The sequence below is a fragment of the Myxocyprinus asiaticus genome, chromosome 27 (genome assembly GCF_019703515.2).
Source record: "Myxocyprinus asiaticus isolate MX2 ecotype Aquarium Trade chromosome 27, UBuf_Myxa_2, whole genome shotgun sequence".
Lineage (NCBI taxonomy): Eukaryota > Metazoa > Chordata > Actinopteri > Cypriniformes > Catostomidae > Myxocyprinus > Myxocyprinus asiaticus.
In genome coordinates, this window is record NC_059370.1 from 7,389,161 (window position 1) to 7,404,023 (window position 14,863).

Consider the following 14,863-nt stretch of genomic DNA (forward strand, 5'->3'; position numbering starts at 1 on the left):
CTATGGGAATTTGCTCCGGGAGACAAAGTACTTGTATTACTCCCCACATCGAGCTCGAAATTACTCGCCAAGTGGGAAGGACCCTTTGAGGTTACACGGTGAGTCGGGGACCTCGACAATGAAGTTAAACGAATGGGTAGAGGCGGGGTACGTCAAATTTACCACCTCAACCTCCTTAAATTATGGAGAGAGGCAGTCCCCGTGTCCATGGCGACGGTAGTTCCAGACAGGGCTAAGCTCGGGCCAGAGGTGAAGCTCAAAGCCGATCCATTCACCTCGGTCCCTTGTGGAGACCACCTCTCGCCATCCCAGCTCACGGAGGTGGCCAGGTTGCAAAAAGAGTTTGTGGATGTGTTCTCTCCTCTTCCCGGTCGGACTAACCTCATACAACACCATATTGAGACCCCACCGGCAGTGGTAGTGCATAGTCGGTCATACCGCGTACCCAAACACAAGAAAAAGGTGATTCGGGACGAATTAGAGGCAGTGCTCGAGATGGGGGTAATAGAAGAATCGCACAGCGATTGGGCGAGCCCGGTTGTTCTTGTACCTAAGAGTGTGTTGATTATTGGAAAGTCAACGCGGTGTCTAAATTTGACGCAAACCCAGTGGATGCATCAAAGAGGGGGTTGGGGGCCGTGCTCTCGCAGGAGGTGGAGGGTGTGGAGCACCCCGTGCTGTACATTAGTCATAAGCTCTCTTTGAGAGAGACTAAGTACAGCACCATCGAGAAAGAGTGCCTTGCCATCAACCCTCCGCTACTACCTGCTGGGGCAGGCCTTCATCCTCCATTCAGATCACGCCCCGCTTCAGTGGCTCCACCGCATGAAGGATACCAATGCGCGGATCACTCGTTGGTACTTGGCACTTCAGCCCTTCAAGTTTAAGGTGGTCCATAGGCCAGGGCCACAGATGGTTGTGGACGTTGCCCGGGCCTGAGTCGGGTGGTGGGGGTAGGTGGAGCGGGACGTGGTCATGTGTCTGTCGCTGGGGAGAGAGGAAACAGTAAGGGCCATCACCTGGTGATTAATGATACGTAACACTTGTGTCTCGTTACAGTGACGACGGAGATGGGCTTGAAAAGGCCGCCGAGAATGGCAGTGAGAGAGAGAGAGTCAGAAACAGACACACACCCGAAGTTGCAAGATGAAAAGCCAATATTTTGTTTGTGAAGCTGAAAAGCCAATACTTTGATTGTGAAGCTGAAAAGCCAATACTTTGATTGTGAAGCTGAAAAGCCAGTGCTTTGAGTGTGGGGCTGGAAATGCTTAAATAAAAAGCTTGATTTACCTGGACTGCCACCCCGCTTCCCGCTTCCTTATTGTTGATCCCTCTGCAAGCCGAAATGTCAGGTACCTTTTTTAAGATCATTTTATTTACAAAATCAAGTATTTAACTTATTTTCAGGACTGGACTACCATGGATTTCTTATGAATTTTATGGACTTCCCATGGACTACAATGGGTGTTTTTTATACTACAATGGGGATCTGAGGCCTAAAAGGATTAAGGGCTGAACAGTCTTGCAAAGAGGTTATTTTACCAACTCTAAGGACAGTTTATTGCCTGAAAAGTTTATTTTTTGTTTTGTTTTGGTGAGTACTCCCATTCCTTCCCTTTTGTGTGCACACATGAACATTTTTGAGCAATTTGCAGTGAGGTTTTTGTACTGGTGTTTTTTTTCCAAGCCTGTTTGGGCCTTAAGGATTTGATACTTCACTCTGTATGGTTTTAGGAGCAACTCATTCCAACATGAAATACCTTTTCAGTCCAAGGATCTTAACTCTTTGCTTGGGGTAATATAAACTAATGATTGCCCATTAGAACAATCCAGGGTTTCCTCAGGATCATCCCTTTTTTATATATATTTCTCCTCCTTGACTTCCCAAAAATAACATGGCCTCCATTCCAATAAGGAACAGATTTCAAGCCCTGGCTGATCTTCAGGACCAAAGTGAGTATCACCAGGCAGCAAGAAGAATGAACCATTCTTTTGATCTAACGTTGACAAAGAAATACTTTAAAATTTTGTAGCTGTTCATCATTCTGAAATTGTGAATCGTGGCAACTCTGAAAATTCATTTCCAGCAGGCATGGTGAAGCAAGTTAACAAATTAACTGCTTTTATTAAACCCTCATCTCCATGTCCATGTAACGAATAAGGGTACATCTTTGATTCCATTGATTAGTTTATTCTATCTATCTATCTATCTATCTATCTATCTATCTATCTATCTATCTATCTATCTATCTATCTTTCTGTATGTCTGTATGTCTGTCTGTCTGTCTGTCATCTATCTGTTGGTCCGTCCATCTATCCATCCCTTTGTCTGTCTCTCTGTCATCTGCCTGTTTTGTCTGTCTGTCATCTATCTATCTCTCTGTCTATCGGTCGGTTGGTCCGTCCATCTATCCATACCTTTGTCTGTCTGTCTGTCTGTCCATCTGTCTATCTATATGTCTATCTATCTACGGGGTTGGGGAGTAACGGAATACATGTAACGGGATTACGTATTTAAAATACAAAATATAAGTAACTGTATTCCACTACAGTTACAATTTAAATAACTGGTAATTAGAATACAGTTACATTCAAAAAGTATTTTGATTACTGAAGAGATTACTTTGCATTTTATTATCATTTGTTTCATTTAATATTTAGTCCTTTCAGATGGAAAACATTTATACATATAAATGATGCGATCCAAAGTGCATTTGAACAGCGGTGAAACACTTTCTTATGATGTGTTACATTCATACGAGCAGACAGAGAAGTAAGTTTGAAGTAAATTTGGAGCAGAAGAAATAGAAATAAACCTTGTGTAAATTGTCAGCTTTACGCTAAGCTAAAATTATATTTCAAGCCATTTTACATGCACGTTACCAGACACGATCATATTTTTTTATCAAGAAAATTCACGTTAGATCATAATTCCTTTGTTATTAGGGCAAAAATGTTATTCTTGATAATAATTTTTGTATTGTTTTCCTGTAAAAATATCTAAAAATCCTTAAAACAAGATCAGTTTGATTAATCTTGTTTTAGAAACAACACTGCACAAGATATTTAGGTTTTTCAGAGAATGTATTTTTAACATGTGCATTTTGTCTTACTGTACTGGCAGAGTTTTTATAGTCAAAACAAGTGAAAAAATCTACCAGTGCTGAAGAAGTAATCCAAAGTATTTAGAATACGTTACTGACCTTGAGTAATCTAACGGAATACGTTACAAATTACATTTTTACAGCATGTATTCTGTAATTTGTTGTGGAATACATTTCAAAAGTAACCCACCCAACCCTGTCTATCTATCTGTCTGTCTGTCTGTCTATCTATTTTTAATAAAATAATAATAAAAGATTATTCTTCACTACTCATGCCAATTTCTTCTTTTCAAGAATTTCAGCTTTAAATGAGAATTAGATTTTTATTTTATTTTTTTATTTTTTACTGTCTCTGGATGGTTACACATGACATTTTGCACTTTAAGCCCTAGAAAAAAATATAAAATGACTTTGATCTCAGTAACTGGAAACATGTATAGTAGAGGCATTTTTTATGTATTTTTGAATAGCACATGAAAAAACATTTTCCTCCGTAGGCTGTAGAAATGAATGGTCTTTGCATCACTTAACAGTATCAGTAATCAGCAATATCTTGATGTTGATTAGAGTCTAGAATTGTGTTCTAAATATTCTAGATCCGATCTTCACTCTTAGGCAACTTACCCACCCATTGACTGCAGTCAAGATTGTTGTAAAGCTCTTCATACAAGGCATTTTTTGTAGGTGACAACAGAAGAAATAAACCTTGACTGAGTCTTTGTCAAACAGGTTTTTTGTAACACAGTTGATTCTTGGACTCATTACAACAGGTTGAGTGGGGGTCAGTAACAGCGTTGTTTGCTTTTGTCTCTTCTGTTATGCTTTTTTTTTTTTTTTTTTTTTTTTTTATGTTGTATGGTAATCAGCTAAGTAATGCAGGCAAAACATCTCATGTTTGTTATCAACAGCATTGCCCTAAAAATAGCACAGTGTATTACAATAGTAACGTCATGCCCAAGCACATTTTGGGGAAATTTGTAACTAGTTGCTATGATTATAAGCAAACTCATGCTTTATATAGAAAAAAAAAAAAAACAAGAAATACATCTTGTGAAACATTTATTTTGGAATTGTTGCCAGATCTATTACTTGTGTCCTATTTATTTATTTATTTTATCAGAAGGTATGTAAATTATGTTTTAATATTGAATGTTTCAATGAGGCATTAGTTTCTTACAGTCTGTCAAGTACTAATGGATTTAAATCTAGAATTCAATTAGATTCTCAACTAAGCTTTTAAATGGACGTAAAGGTTAAAAAGTGCACATCCTGTGTAGTGATCAACTAACAGATGGTTTCGAACAGCTGGTGTTCATAAAAATATGCCACTCAGATAATGTAGGCCTTCCTTTGTAAAAAGGGTCAAAACAGCCCTTGTTATATTCTCTATTGGAACATATTGACTGAAAAGATTAAGAATTTAAAAACTGCACAAAACATAAGGTTAACTAGCAATACTTATAAGGTTTACATATAGATATGTTACCTTAAAGGTTAGTAATATGTAGTTACAACACATTGTATCTACTATAACTTTAAGGAGTGTTTTTCCCCCTTGTTGTTTTCATATAGAAATAAATCTACTAATAGATGTGAAATAAATTCATTTAGAAGTAAAATCAGTGTTACTGTACCATGGGGACATGGTTTGTCTGGTTAGCTTCGGCTCCTGAACTGTAGATGCCATGACACCATTTTGCAGTCAAAAAGTGTGTTTCACTATTGACAGCTATTGAAATGTTGCCATGTATTTTTTAAAAGCAATATATAAATCACACAAATTTCCTTATATTATAGAAGATATTTCACCAGTGCCCATTTTTTATTTTATTTTTTTAAAGTCTCTTAAAAGCATGAAACAAATGTGTTTCTACCACATGGTCACACAGTAAATTGACACGTTGCTTCCGAAAGTTCATGTACCCTGGAATCAACCCCATTCGGCCGCTACAATAGCGTACGGAGTGAGCAATCTCAGAGACACAGATTCTGGTCCCATGGAAAGCAGAAAGTAATTGCATTTACATAAAGATTGCATTTTTGTTCCAATAACAGTTAGGATTTGGGTTAGGGAGTATGGTTAATCTCATTTGCATTTCTGTTGACTCTATTACATCAAGTATAACTAAAACACAACTCTCTCCCAAAGTGCTTTCGACATTTAATCACGTGTAAAATCTGAATGAGAGATTCAATATAATTTTCATAAATTCTCATACATTTCATAGATAAAATGCTAATTCTTGATATCAGTAATTACACTTGGACTAATAAAAATAAATACAATTATATCAGTACTAGCAGAAATACCCATTCTTGATATAAAAAATGGGAATTTTAACTAGTAAAAAACATAACTGATATCTATAACTGTATTTTCACTCGTAAATTCCCAATTATTTCACGATATAAAAAAAGCATTTTTACTAGTAATTCAATTGTAGATATCAGGAAAGGACATTTGCACTAGTAACAACATATTTATTGTAAATTATATTTTTTTTCTAGTGAGTATAAGAATAGCTGATATGTGAAATTGTATTTGTAATGTAATTGCATTTTGAACAGGACTGAATGACAGAAAATGTTGAAATTCTAATAGTGAAAATGCAGTTACACATGTCAGGATGTTTTTACTAATTGCAATTTAGTTTTTTTAAATCAAGAATGGGTATTTCTGCAAGTAATGGTGTGAAATCAAGAACCAATGTTTTTAACAGTGTAAATGTAATAACTGACATCAAGAATTAGCATTTGAACTAGTGAAATTGTGATTGTAGACATAATTCATATTCCGCATGTGACTGAATGTCAGAAGGGCTTATGATACACTGTGTGGACATTTCATCTGGAAATTTGAGCTCACACGTGTCTATACGTTCAACAACACGAATGTATAAACCAACTTCAGCCATTGGGGGCAGTGATTCGAATTTCGGAAAGCACAAACCGATTTCAGTTGATGAACTTTCGACCTACTGTCACCAAAATCACAGTGTTTCCTGTAATTCGTTTATAGGATCCTGTAGTGATCAGTCACATGGCATTTACGGCTCAGGAGATTGGCTCAAAAAACGTGTACCCAGAACTGATGCTGCATTCCATTCAACTCAGATAGTCGGGGTTTGCAATGGACCAACACTTGAAGTCGGACAATTTGGAAATTCATCTTGGAAACTCATGGAATCCACAGCTCCGATTTCGAAGAGATGTGGGTGCATGACATCACATTTCTATAGGAGACGTGTCTGTTAAACATCAAAAAACTATTAAAGGGTTAGTTCACCCCAAAGTGAAAATTCAGTCATTGTTTACTCACCCCTGTGTTGTTATAAACCCATCTGACTTTCTTTCTTTTTCTAAACACAAAGGGAGAAATTGTGAAAAGATTTTGTGGTCAGTGATATCATACAATGGCAGTTTATGGTGACCACCTCTTCAAGCTTCAAAAGCTCACAAATGTATAATTCAGAAGTCTAATAAATTATTCTATGAGACTCATGCTCTTTGGTGAGAAACAAACAGAAATCTAATGTATTATTTAGTGAAACTTTTGACTGACCGTTGCTCTCCTCTACGTGTTCATGAGACTGCATGAGAGCAGTGTCTTTCATGTGATGGGGCGTTCAAGCGACAACTCGTTTAGCTGATATAAAAACAGGTCCGCCACAGCAATAGAAACAACAGAACACAACACAGCTGCACACAAACCAGAGAACAGAACTTACTAAATATGTCGGATGAGTTGTAGTCGGAGAATTGATGCATTTTTATGCCCAGCCTCATTTGTTTGAAACATAGTATTCAATCACACTGAGAGAGATAGACAGAGGAGGCTGAAGGCAGCTACAGTAACACCGTTTCCTAACCTGACGGCAAACGACACAAGATAAAAGGTATATTTTCTGTGTTAATCAGAGTTTTTGTCCTAACCAGCTGTGATGAGCGACAGTACATTCTGTTGATCGCTTGGTTTCTATTTTCGACATCATGCTGGGAATCCCCATCTGCTATGAACTGGCATTGTTCCAAAAACGTTCTTATAACAGTATATTGAAGTCTGCATCTCACTAACCAGTTAAAAACTACTTTATTTTTTGCCAAGAATGTTTTCGCTGAGGTATCGATCTCTTCAGTCGGAGGTCTGTCACAAATACTCACCGGTTCAGAATGGAGAAGAGGTGACAGACATTCCCGCCTCCTCTATCTCTCTGTTTGATTGAGTACTCTGTTTCAAATAAATGAGGCTGGGCATAGAAATGCATCTATTCTCCGACTACAAACTCATCAGACATGTTTATTAAGTTCTGTTCTCTGGTTTGTGAGCAGCTGTGTTGTGTTCTTTTGTTTATATGGCAGACCTGTTTTTAGATAAACAAAACGAGTTTTCACTTGAACGCCCCGTCTCGTGACAGATATTGCTCTTGTGCAGTCTCATGAGCGTGCAGAGGAGAGCAATGGTCGGTCAACAGTTTTACTAAATAATCCATTAGATTTCAGTTTGTTTCTCTCCAAACCTCATCGTATGCTTTCATAACAATCATGAGTCTCCTGGAATAATTTATTAGACTTCTGAATTATACTTTTACATCCTTTTGAAGCTTGAAGAGGCAATGACCATAAACTACCATTGTGTGACATCACTGAGCATAATTATTTTTATTTTTTTTTCACAATTTCTCCCTTTGTGCTAAGAAAAAGAAAGAAAGTCATATGTTGTTATAACAAAACAGCGGTGAGTAAACAATGACATTTTTGGGGTCAACTAACCCTTTAAGCTAGTAAGAGCATTGCAGTTTTGTTTCCTTAAACATCACTTTCCGAGCATCGGGCAATGGAATGCCTTTATGGTTGGAGATCGGAGATATCATGAAGGAATACCCCACATCCAACTTTGAATGGAATGCAGCATGAGTACTCATGGGCAAAGATGGTACCATGCAGTTCACATACTACTTGGGTTGCATGTTCCAGCTAAACTATAGCTCTCTCCAGCTATTAAATTGTATTTCCCTGAAAAGGATGTTAATCAAAAAACAAAAAACAAAAAACAAAACAAACAAAACAATAATAAAAATAAAAAAGAACATGACATACTGTACATCCTAATGAATTCATTGTTTTTTTTTTAAATGGTAAGAATTAAGATTTATTTATTTTTCCATATGAACAAGTGATTTTTTTTACAAGTACTATTTTTGAGAAAACTTGCAAAAATGTCTAGCATATTCCAAGTCAAGAATGAACATGAAAAAGGGGATTTATTGCTGAATGTCAAATAAAAACTACACTTTTACTGTGTAAATATGACTCAGTTGCTGCGGTTACCATGCATCCAACTACCTGAACCACTAGAACATGCAGAGGGAGAGATGCCTTCACAGGCAGGGAGGAAGAACAGGAGAAACAGAGAAAGACAGGAAGGAAAGAAAGAAATCAGTGAGACAAGTGGTACTTTAAATGAGTGTGTTTAAATGTGAGTACATAGAATTAATCTTGAGCAAGTGTGTGTGTGTAAGTGTATCTGCGTGTATCTAAATGTCCAAGTGAACATATGCAGGTAGGTTTTTGTCATTTGCCTTTTTAAATGTATTGTAGATTGTTGGATTCTGAAAGGAGAGGTTTACTCTTTATAATCTACGTCTAGTGATAGCCAAACACACATTGCTTAGAGCAAATCTCCAGCTTACATACAGATATACAGTGGGATTCAAAAGTCTGAGACATTTAAACCTTTAGAACAAAGTTTTAGGACTTAAAACACTATTTCCAGCTCCAGCTCACAAGCAAATTCGAGACATTGACCATATTCACTACAAAAGGTCAGATTTCCTTGCTTCCATTAAAGCACACACGGTGCTCTTTGGAACATTCTCAAGTCATGCTGGATAACATGATCAATAGGTTTTGCACAGACATGAGGAATCCATGTCAGCTCGAGAGCTTGCTGTCATTAAAGAATAAAGGGGACATTCCAAATACTATGTAATACAATATAATGAAGCAATATCACACAAACAAGAGTGCTGTTGTATAGAATATCAGCTGCCTTGTTACTCAGGTAATCACAGCTGTCCTGATAATCAGTACAAAACCACAATTTACGAGTGTGATATTAATTATATACTCCAGTTCTGTTAAGTTAATATAGAGTAACTTATTTTTCAGACAGAATATAGGCAGTTATATAGTGTAATTGCATAAAGTGCGCATTGCGTTTCTGGAGTGACAGAAACAGTGAAGCAATGCTGCGCTGTTATACTAAATCTCAGCACTCTTGGAATGCCGCTTGATCAATCAGACTAGATACATTTAAAATAGATGCATTTGGTAACTATGCACATTCATTTTCTCTTTTTTAAGGGTTAATTAATGGGTTTATTAATGAATAATAAATAATTTACAAATGCAAAACAAATCATTGATATACAGTTATAACAACATGAATCAAAAGGGTGACTTTCATGTAATACCTGCCAAATAGTAAGCATTTTAAGTTGCATGTTATAAATGCTTAATTAATACGCTTATTCATGCTTAGACTGTAATTATCAAAAACATCAAATGCACTAATTCATGATTTATGTCAAAATGCAGCAAAAAAATAAAAAAAATAAAAAATAAAAAAAATAGACTATTGTACTGAGATTTAAAGGAGGGACTATGTCATTTTGCCACAGTCCGCTTTGTGTTTATATTCATTATTGTAATGTCTTGACTCACTTGTCATGTTGATGTCAAAAGAATGGTGCTGCTCTGAGTCCTGTTCAGCTTAACTAGTCCTAGTTACCTAAAGTCCTCTGCAAAAATACTTTTCAGATCTTCATGCTCATTCACAGCACATGTCATGTAATAAAGCCTGATGACCATTAAACCATACTGAACTTTATACAAGTTTATAATATTGGCAACTCCTTAATAAATGTTTCAAATGTGTCCACTTTACATTTAGGCACATTTTAATAGGTTACTAATGTTGAATAAGTGTTATTAAGTATTTATAACATTTTAGGTAAACTGACCCGCTATTTGGCAAGTATTGCATGAAAGTCATTCTTATTATGCATGTTGTTATAACCACATATCAATGATTTATATTGCATTTGTAAATTACTTCTAATGAACCCATTTTTGCCTTGCAAACGCAAAATGCAGTCAATCCAAATTTTGTCAAAATTGAGTTAAATCTAGTATTCTGTGACAGACAGGTTTGGCTAAACTATGCTCAGATTCAGAGAAAACAGACTGAGACTGAGTGTTAGCGTAGTTACTTTTAGTGTTGGTGTAGTTACTGTGCTTTGCCTTTGTAGGGCAGTAGTGGTCTTAGACTTTTGGACCCCACTGTATGTCAAAAGAGAGGACACAGCTTTGAACTACCCCACCAAAAACAAAACAGAAAGACAAGCTAACAAAAATATCAATGGACCATTGACAAACACAGCTGGTCGTATCATCCTTCATATTCTCACCAGCATGACATGGACACAATGGCAGTAATGGATCTGTTCCGAGTAGGACAGGTGCTTTATGGGTAATGTAGTTTTTGATGGAAAGTCCTGAGACACAGTGCGGCTTAAAGCTGCTGGCATAGGAATGGGAACGTGTGGGCTAAGGGGAGAGATGTAGGTCCATGTAGGCTAGAATCAGGCTGGATTGGTTCCCTCACAGGCAGCACTGCGGCCAATGACTACACATGGAAGGAAGATTACAGTGCAATGAGCTCATCTTACCACAAGGGTGTGGAAAAGTCACCAGCATGTCTCTCTCTCTGTTGTTTAAAAGGTATAGTTCACCCAAAAATTACTGTCATTATTTACTTACCATCATGTCATTTTAACCTGTATGCTGATATTTTTCCGTCAAACTCAAAACTACATTTTCTGAAGATTTTTTACACCACAACAGTTCATAAATGACGTTGGCTGAGAAGCTCAGAGAAGGGAGTGGGGGGTGGTGTGTCATATTCCATTGTTTGTTGTTTTCCAAGTCTTCCAAAGCCATACGATAGCTTTTTGTGTGGAACAGACTGAAATTAAAGTTGTTATTCATCATAATGTTTCTCCATTACAGCTCTGAGATCTCATTTGTGTCTGTGTCAGATTCATAAATGGAGAATATGCGGAATAGAGAATGAGATTTAAGGGCTGCAGCGGAAGGGAAGATTTTAACTGATAACAACTTAAATTTCAGTCTGTTTCTCATATAAAAATGATTGAATGGCTTCAGGAGACTTGGAAAATAGTGCACAAGTCACATGGACTACTTTTGGTACTTTTATGGTGTCTTTGAACTTTTATGAGATGCATGAAGATTCTTCAAGAATTCTCCTTTATTCCATGGAAAAAATAACGCCATATGGGTTTGGAACCACATGAGGGTAAGCACATAATGACCAAATTTTCATTTTTGGGTTAACTATCCCTTTAACCCATTAGTGTAACATTATTTAAAAACAAAACTGAAAAATAGTTTCCTTTTGACAAAGCCAACATCCATCATAAAGGAATACAAGCATACTCACACACATTTACAGGAACACTAGTACTCATAGGTGTATGTCTACACTCACAAACACACATACACACACTCAAAACGTTAACCTGAAGACATACACAATGCTACACGCACAAACTAAATGTTTCCTCACACAAAAAGGCAGCCACTACTCTGTACACAAAGATACGTACATATATACTGAGATTAAAAATTCAAACGCTACTCTCACACACTCACAGAAGTGTAAACACATTCATTGGACGTACAGACCACCATTTTTGAAAACCCTGAACACCAGGACCAATACTGTGACCCAGTGCCTTGCCCTGTGAACTCCTACATAACTCTGTTTCCATGGAAACAATATGCGATGACCAGTTGAGAAAAACATTAAAATAAACGAGAACAAAAATCAAAAGCAAACAGTGATCTGATTGATTATGTTGGCACAGAATGAATGAACCACTCTGTGTGGTTGGTGTTCACATGAATCTGCATCTGTTGCGTTTTAACATCTGTTATGTGTGGATGTCAATCCTACTCATGTAAACAAACACCTTACACAAAAAGTGATTCGATATTGCATGGTGTCTGAATAATATCACAGTTCAAATGGGGAGATCCTGAATAAACAAAAAAACTAAAAAGACAGAGAAACATGTCTATAAAACCCAAGAGTCTGTTTAAGAAAGGCTACAAAAACTCAACTGAACCTCCCTCATCGGCAAACAGCAAAAGGCACCACAATATTATTCTATTTCTAACTCGTGAAAAAATTGGCACATAATTCTTCTTCATAATGCTGTAAATCAAAAAATGAAATAACATACAAATAGTTTTCCCCCTATAAAAAAATTCTTTGCTGCTAGCAAGTAGACAATTTTTGCTGAAATGAAAATAAATATTTCATTTGTTTAGAATATCTGTCTGTTATATAAAATAAAAAATATTTCTTGTAGGTGCAGGTCTATAGCATATCATTTGTTTTTCACTTCTAGATACATTTGTTCATCCTTGTTTTGTTAGACTTTTTTAAAGGGGTGCATTGTTCGGTCTGGACCTAGACTGTGACAGTTTGTTCGTCGGCACGTTGCCATGGGAACCAGATCGTCCTGTGTTGCTGTAAGTCCGTGTGTCATTGGGACGGCATATGGTGACTGGTTCGGTGGTGTTCATGTTCTGCATACTGAGAAACGGTGTGCTCTCGCCGTGGCCGAGGTCGCCTACCTCGTCATCCTCCCACTCACTGTCTGACAGGCAACTTTGCGAGCTGAAGTTCCTGGATCCTGATGCGTGCTGCGATACGTGTCCGTTGTGTTGCGATCTCCTGTGCCAACGGTGGCCGGTGTTGCTCTTTTTTGGCTGCTCTCGTGAGGACATGTACTCCTGCGTGGTCTCGTAGTCCTCATCGTCCACAAAGCGATACGGGCTGGACGGGAGGGAGCCTGTGCTCTCTGCCGCATAATATGGCCGACGGGAGCGCCGGTAATGGTGCAGCAGTGGCAGGTTGTCATCAGGCGAATAGGCTCCCATGGCAACAGCAGAGGTGGCGGGCGGCAGGGAGAGGGCATGGTTGGCGTTGGGTGTGGTAATTTGGAAGGTAGGCACCTGCGGGGGCAGTGAGGAGTGGAAGTCCACTGGAGACAGACGTGCCGGCGTGGTCAGAGCGGACACATACCTGAAAAGATACAGAACACAAGAGGGTACAGGTGGAAAAGAAAAGACTATTGGTGAAGTAGAAAAATAACAAAGAATAACCCTCAATCTGTCAGAAAAATATGTCAGACCACAATTCATGACACAATGCAAGTACGCATTACATTCTCAGTATAGCCGACATTAGTTTGAGCTGTTCACTTCTACAGCAAGTTTATTTTTCAAGTCAACTACTGTCATGGTGGAGCAACAGTTTGAAAAAAAAAATCTTGCTGAGCAAGTAAGATATACAGAATTTATAGCAACTTACCTGAAACATCCAGTTTAATGGCACAGACTTTTGAAGGTAACTCTATTGACCCCTTCAGTACTAAGTTTTGTTCCCACCACAGCAATGCAAGAACACACATTAAGGATGCTCACCCAGTTCATGCATTGGCAATGCGTTGACCATGCATTCGCATCTGCATTTGCTAGTGTGTTTCTAGCCTTACAAATGCCTAACATTCATATTTGGTAAGATGCCCAACATAAATTCATACTGATCTCAACACAAGAAACAAGTGGGGCAGCTTCTAAACAGCCTTTGTGTGCACCATTACATTTAAGGACATGGTTCACATTTATTTACATTTATAGAAAGGGCTGTCACGCTGGAAATAGATGGTTGTTGAGTTTTCCGGCCAATATGCCAAGTTCCTAACTATAACACAGCTTCACAGCAGAAGGGAAGGAGAACACAGGGAAGTGGGTTTTCCAGGCTCAGGTAAGACATTTAATCGGCCACTTCAGTGCTTTACAACTTCACAAACTCATCAGCTTCACAGGCGAATAGTCACTTAAACACATTAGCTTCACAGGCACGTAGTTACTTAAACACATTAGCTTCACAAACATAACAGATTAAACGTAACAGCTTCAGCTTCAGGAGCACCATGGCCTTCCTTGTGCCAGACTCTCTCTCTCTCTGCTGGTCGCGTGGCTGCTTATATGCCGCTCTCCCCATGATCACTGGAATTAGAGACAGGTGTTAAACATAATCTAGCTCAGGTGCAAGCGCCCTTACTGCTTTCTCTCTCTCTCTCTGGACGGACGCTTGACCACGCCCCTCTACCACATATCCCCACCGCCCGACTCAGGCCGGGGAGACATCCGGCCTGTCTACCACTCCCCCCCATTTCTGGAAAGGAAGTCGGCGACAGCCATCTGCGCTCCCGGTCTGTAGACCACCTTGAACTTAAACGGCTGAAGAGCCAGATACCAACGAGTGATCTGCGCGTTGGTATCTTTCATGCGGTGGAGCCATTGGAGTGGGGCGTGATCCGAGCAGAGGGTGAAGGCCTGCCCCAACAGGTAGTACCGGACAGTGAGGACCGCCCACTTGATGGCGAGACATTCCTTTTCTATGGTGCTGTACTTAGTCTCCCTCAGTGAGAGCTTGCGGCTAATGTACAGCACCGGGCGCTCCTCCCCCCCACCACCTGTGAGAGTATGGACCCCAGACCTCTGTCTGAAGTGTCCGTCTGCAAGACAAAAGGGAGAGAAAAATCGGGTGAATATAAAAGCGGCCCCCCGCAAAGTGCAGCTTTAACCTGCGTGAACGCCTG

General features: G+C 38.6%; 1 protein-coding gene across 2 annotated transcripts in view; it reads right to left on the reverse strand.

Moving 5' to 3' along the window:
* Nucleotides 1-7,751: 7,751 nt before the first annotated feature.
* Nucleotides 7,752-14,863, reverse strand: part of LOC127418030 (pro-neuregulin-2, membrane-bound isoform-like) — a 148,732-nt gene continuing 141,620 nt past the window's right edge. For both annotated transcript variants that reach the window (XM_051658352.1, XM_051658351.1), the window contains one exon: nt 7,752-13,278. In XM_051658352.1, the coding sequence (XP_051514312.1) occupies nt 12,633-13,278 (646 nt within the window). In that variant the 3' untranslated portion in view covers nt 7,752-12,632. The remainder of the gene's footprint in view (nt 13,279-14,863) is intronic.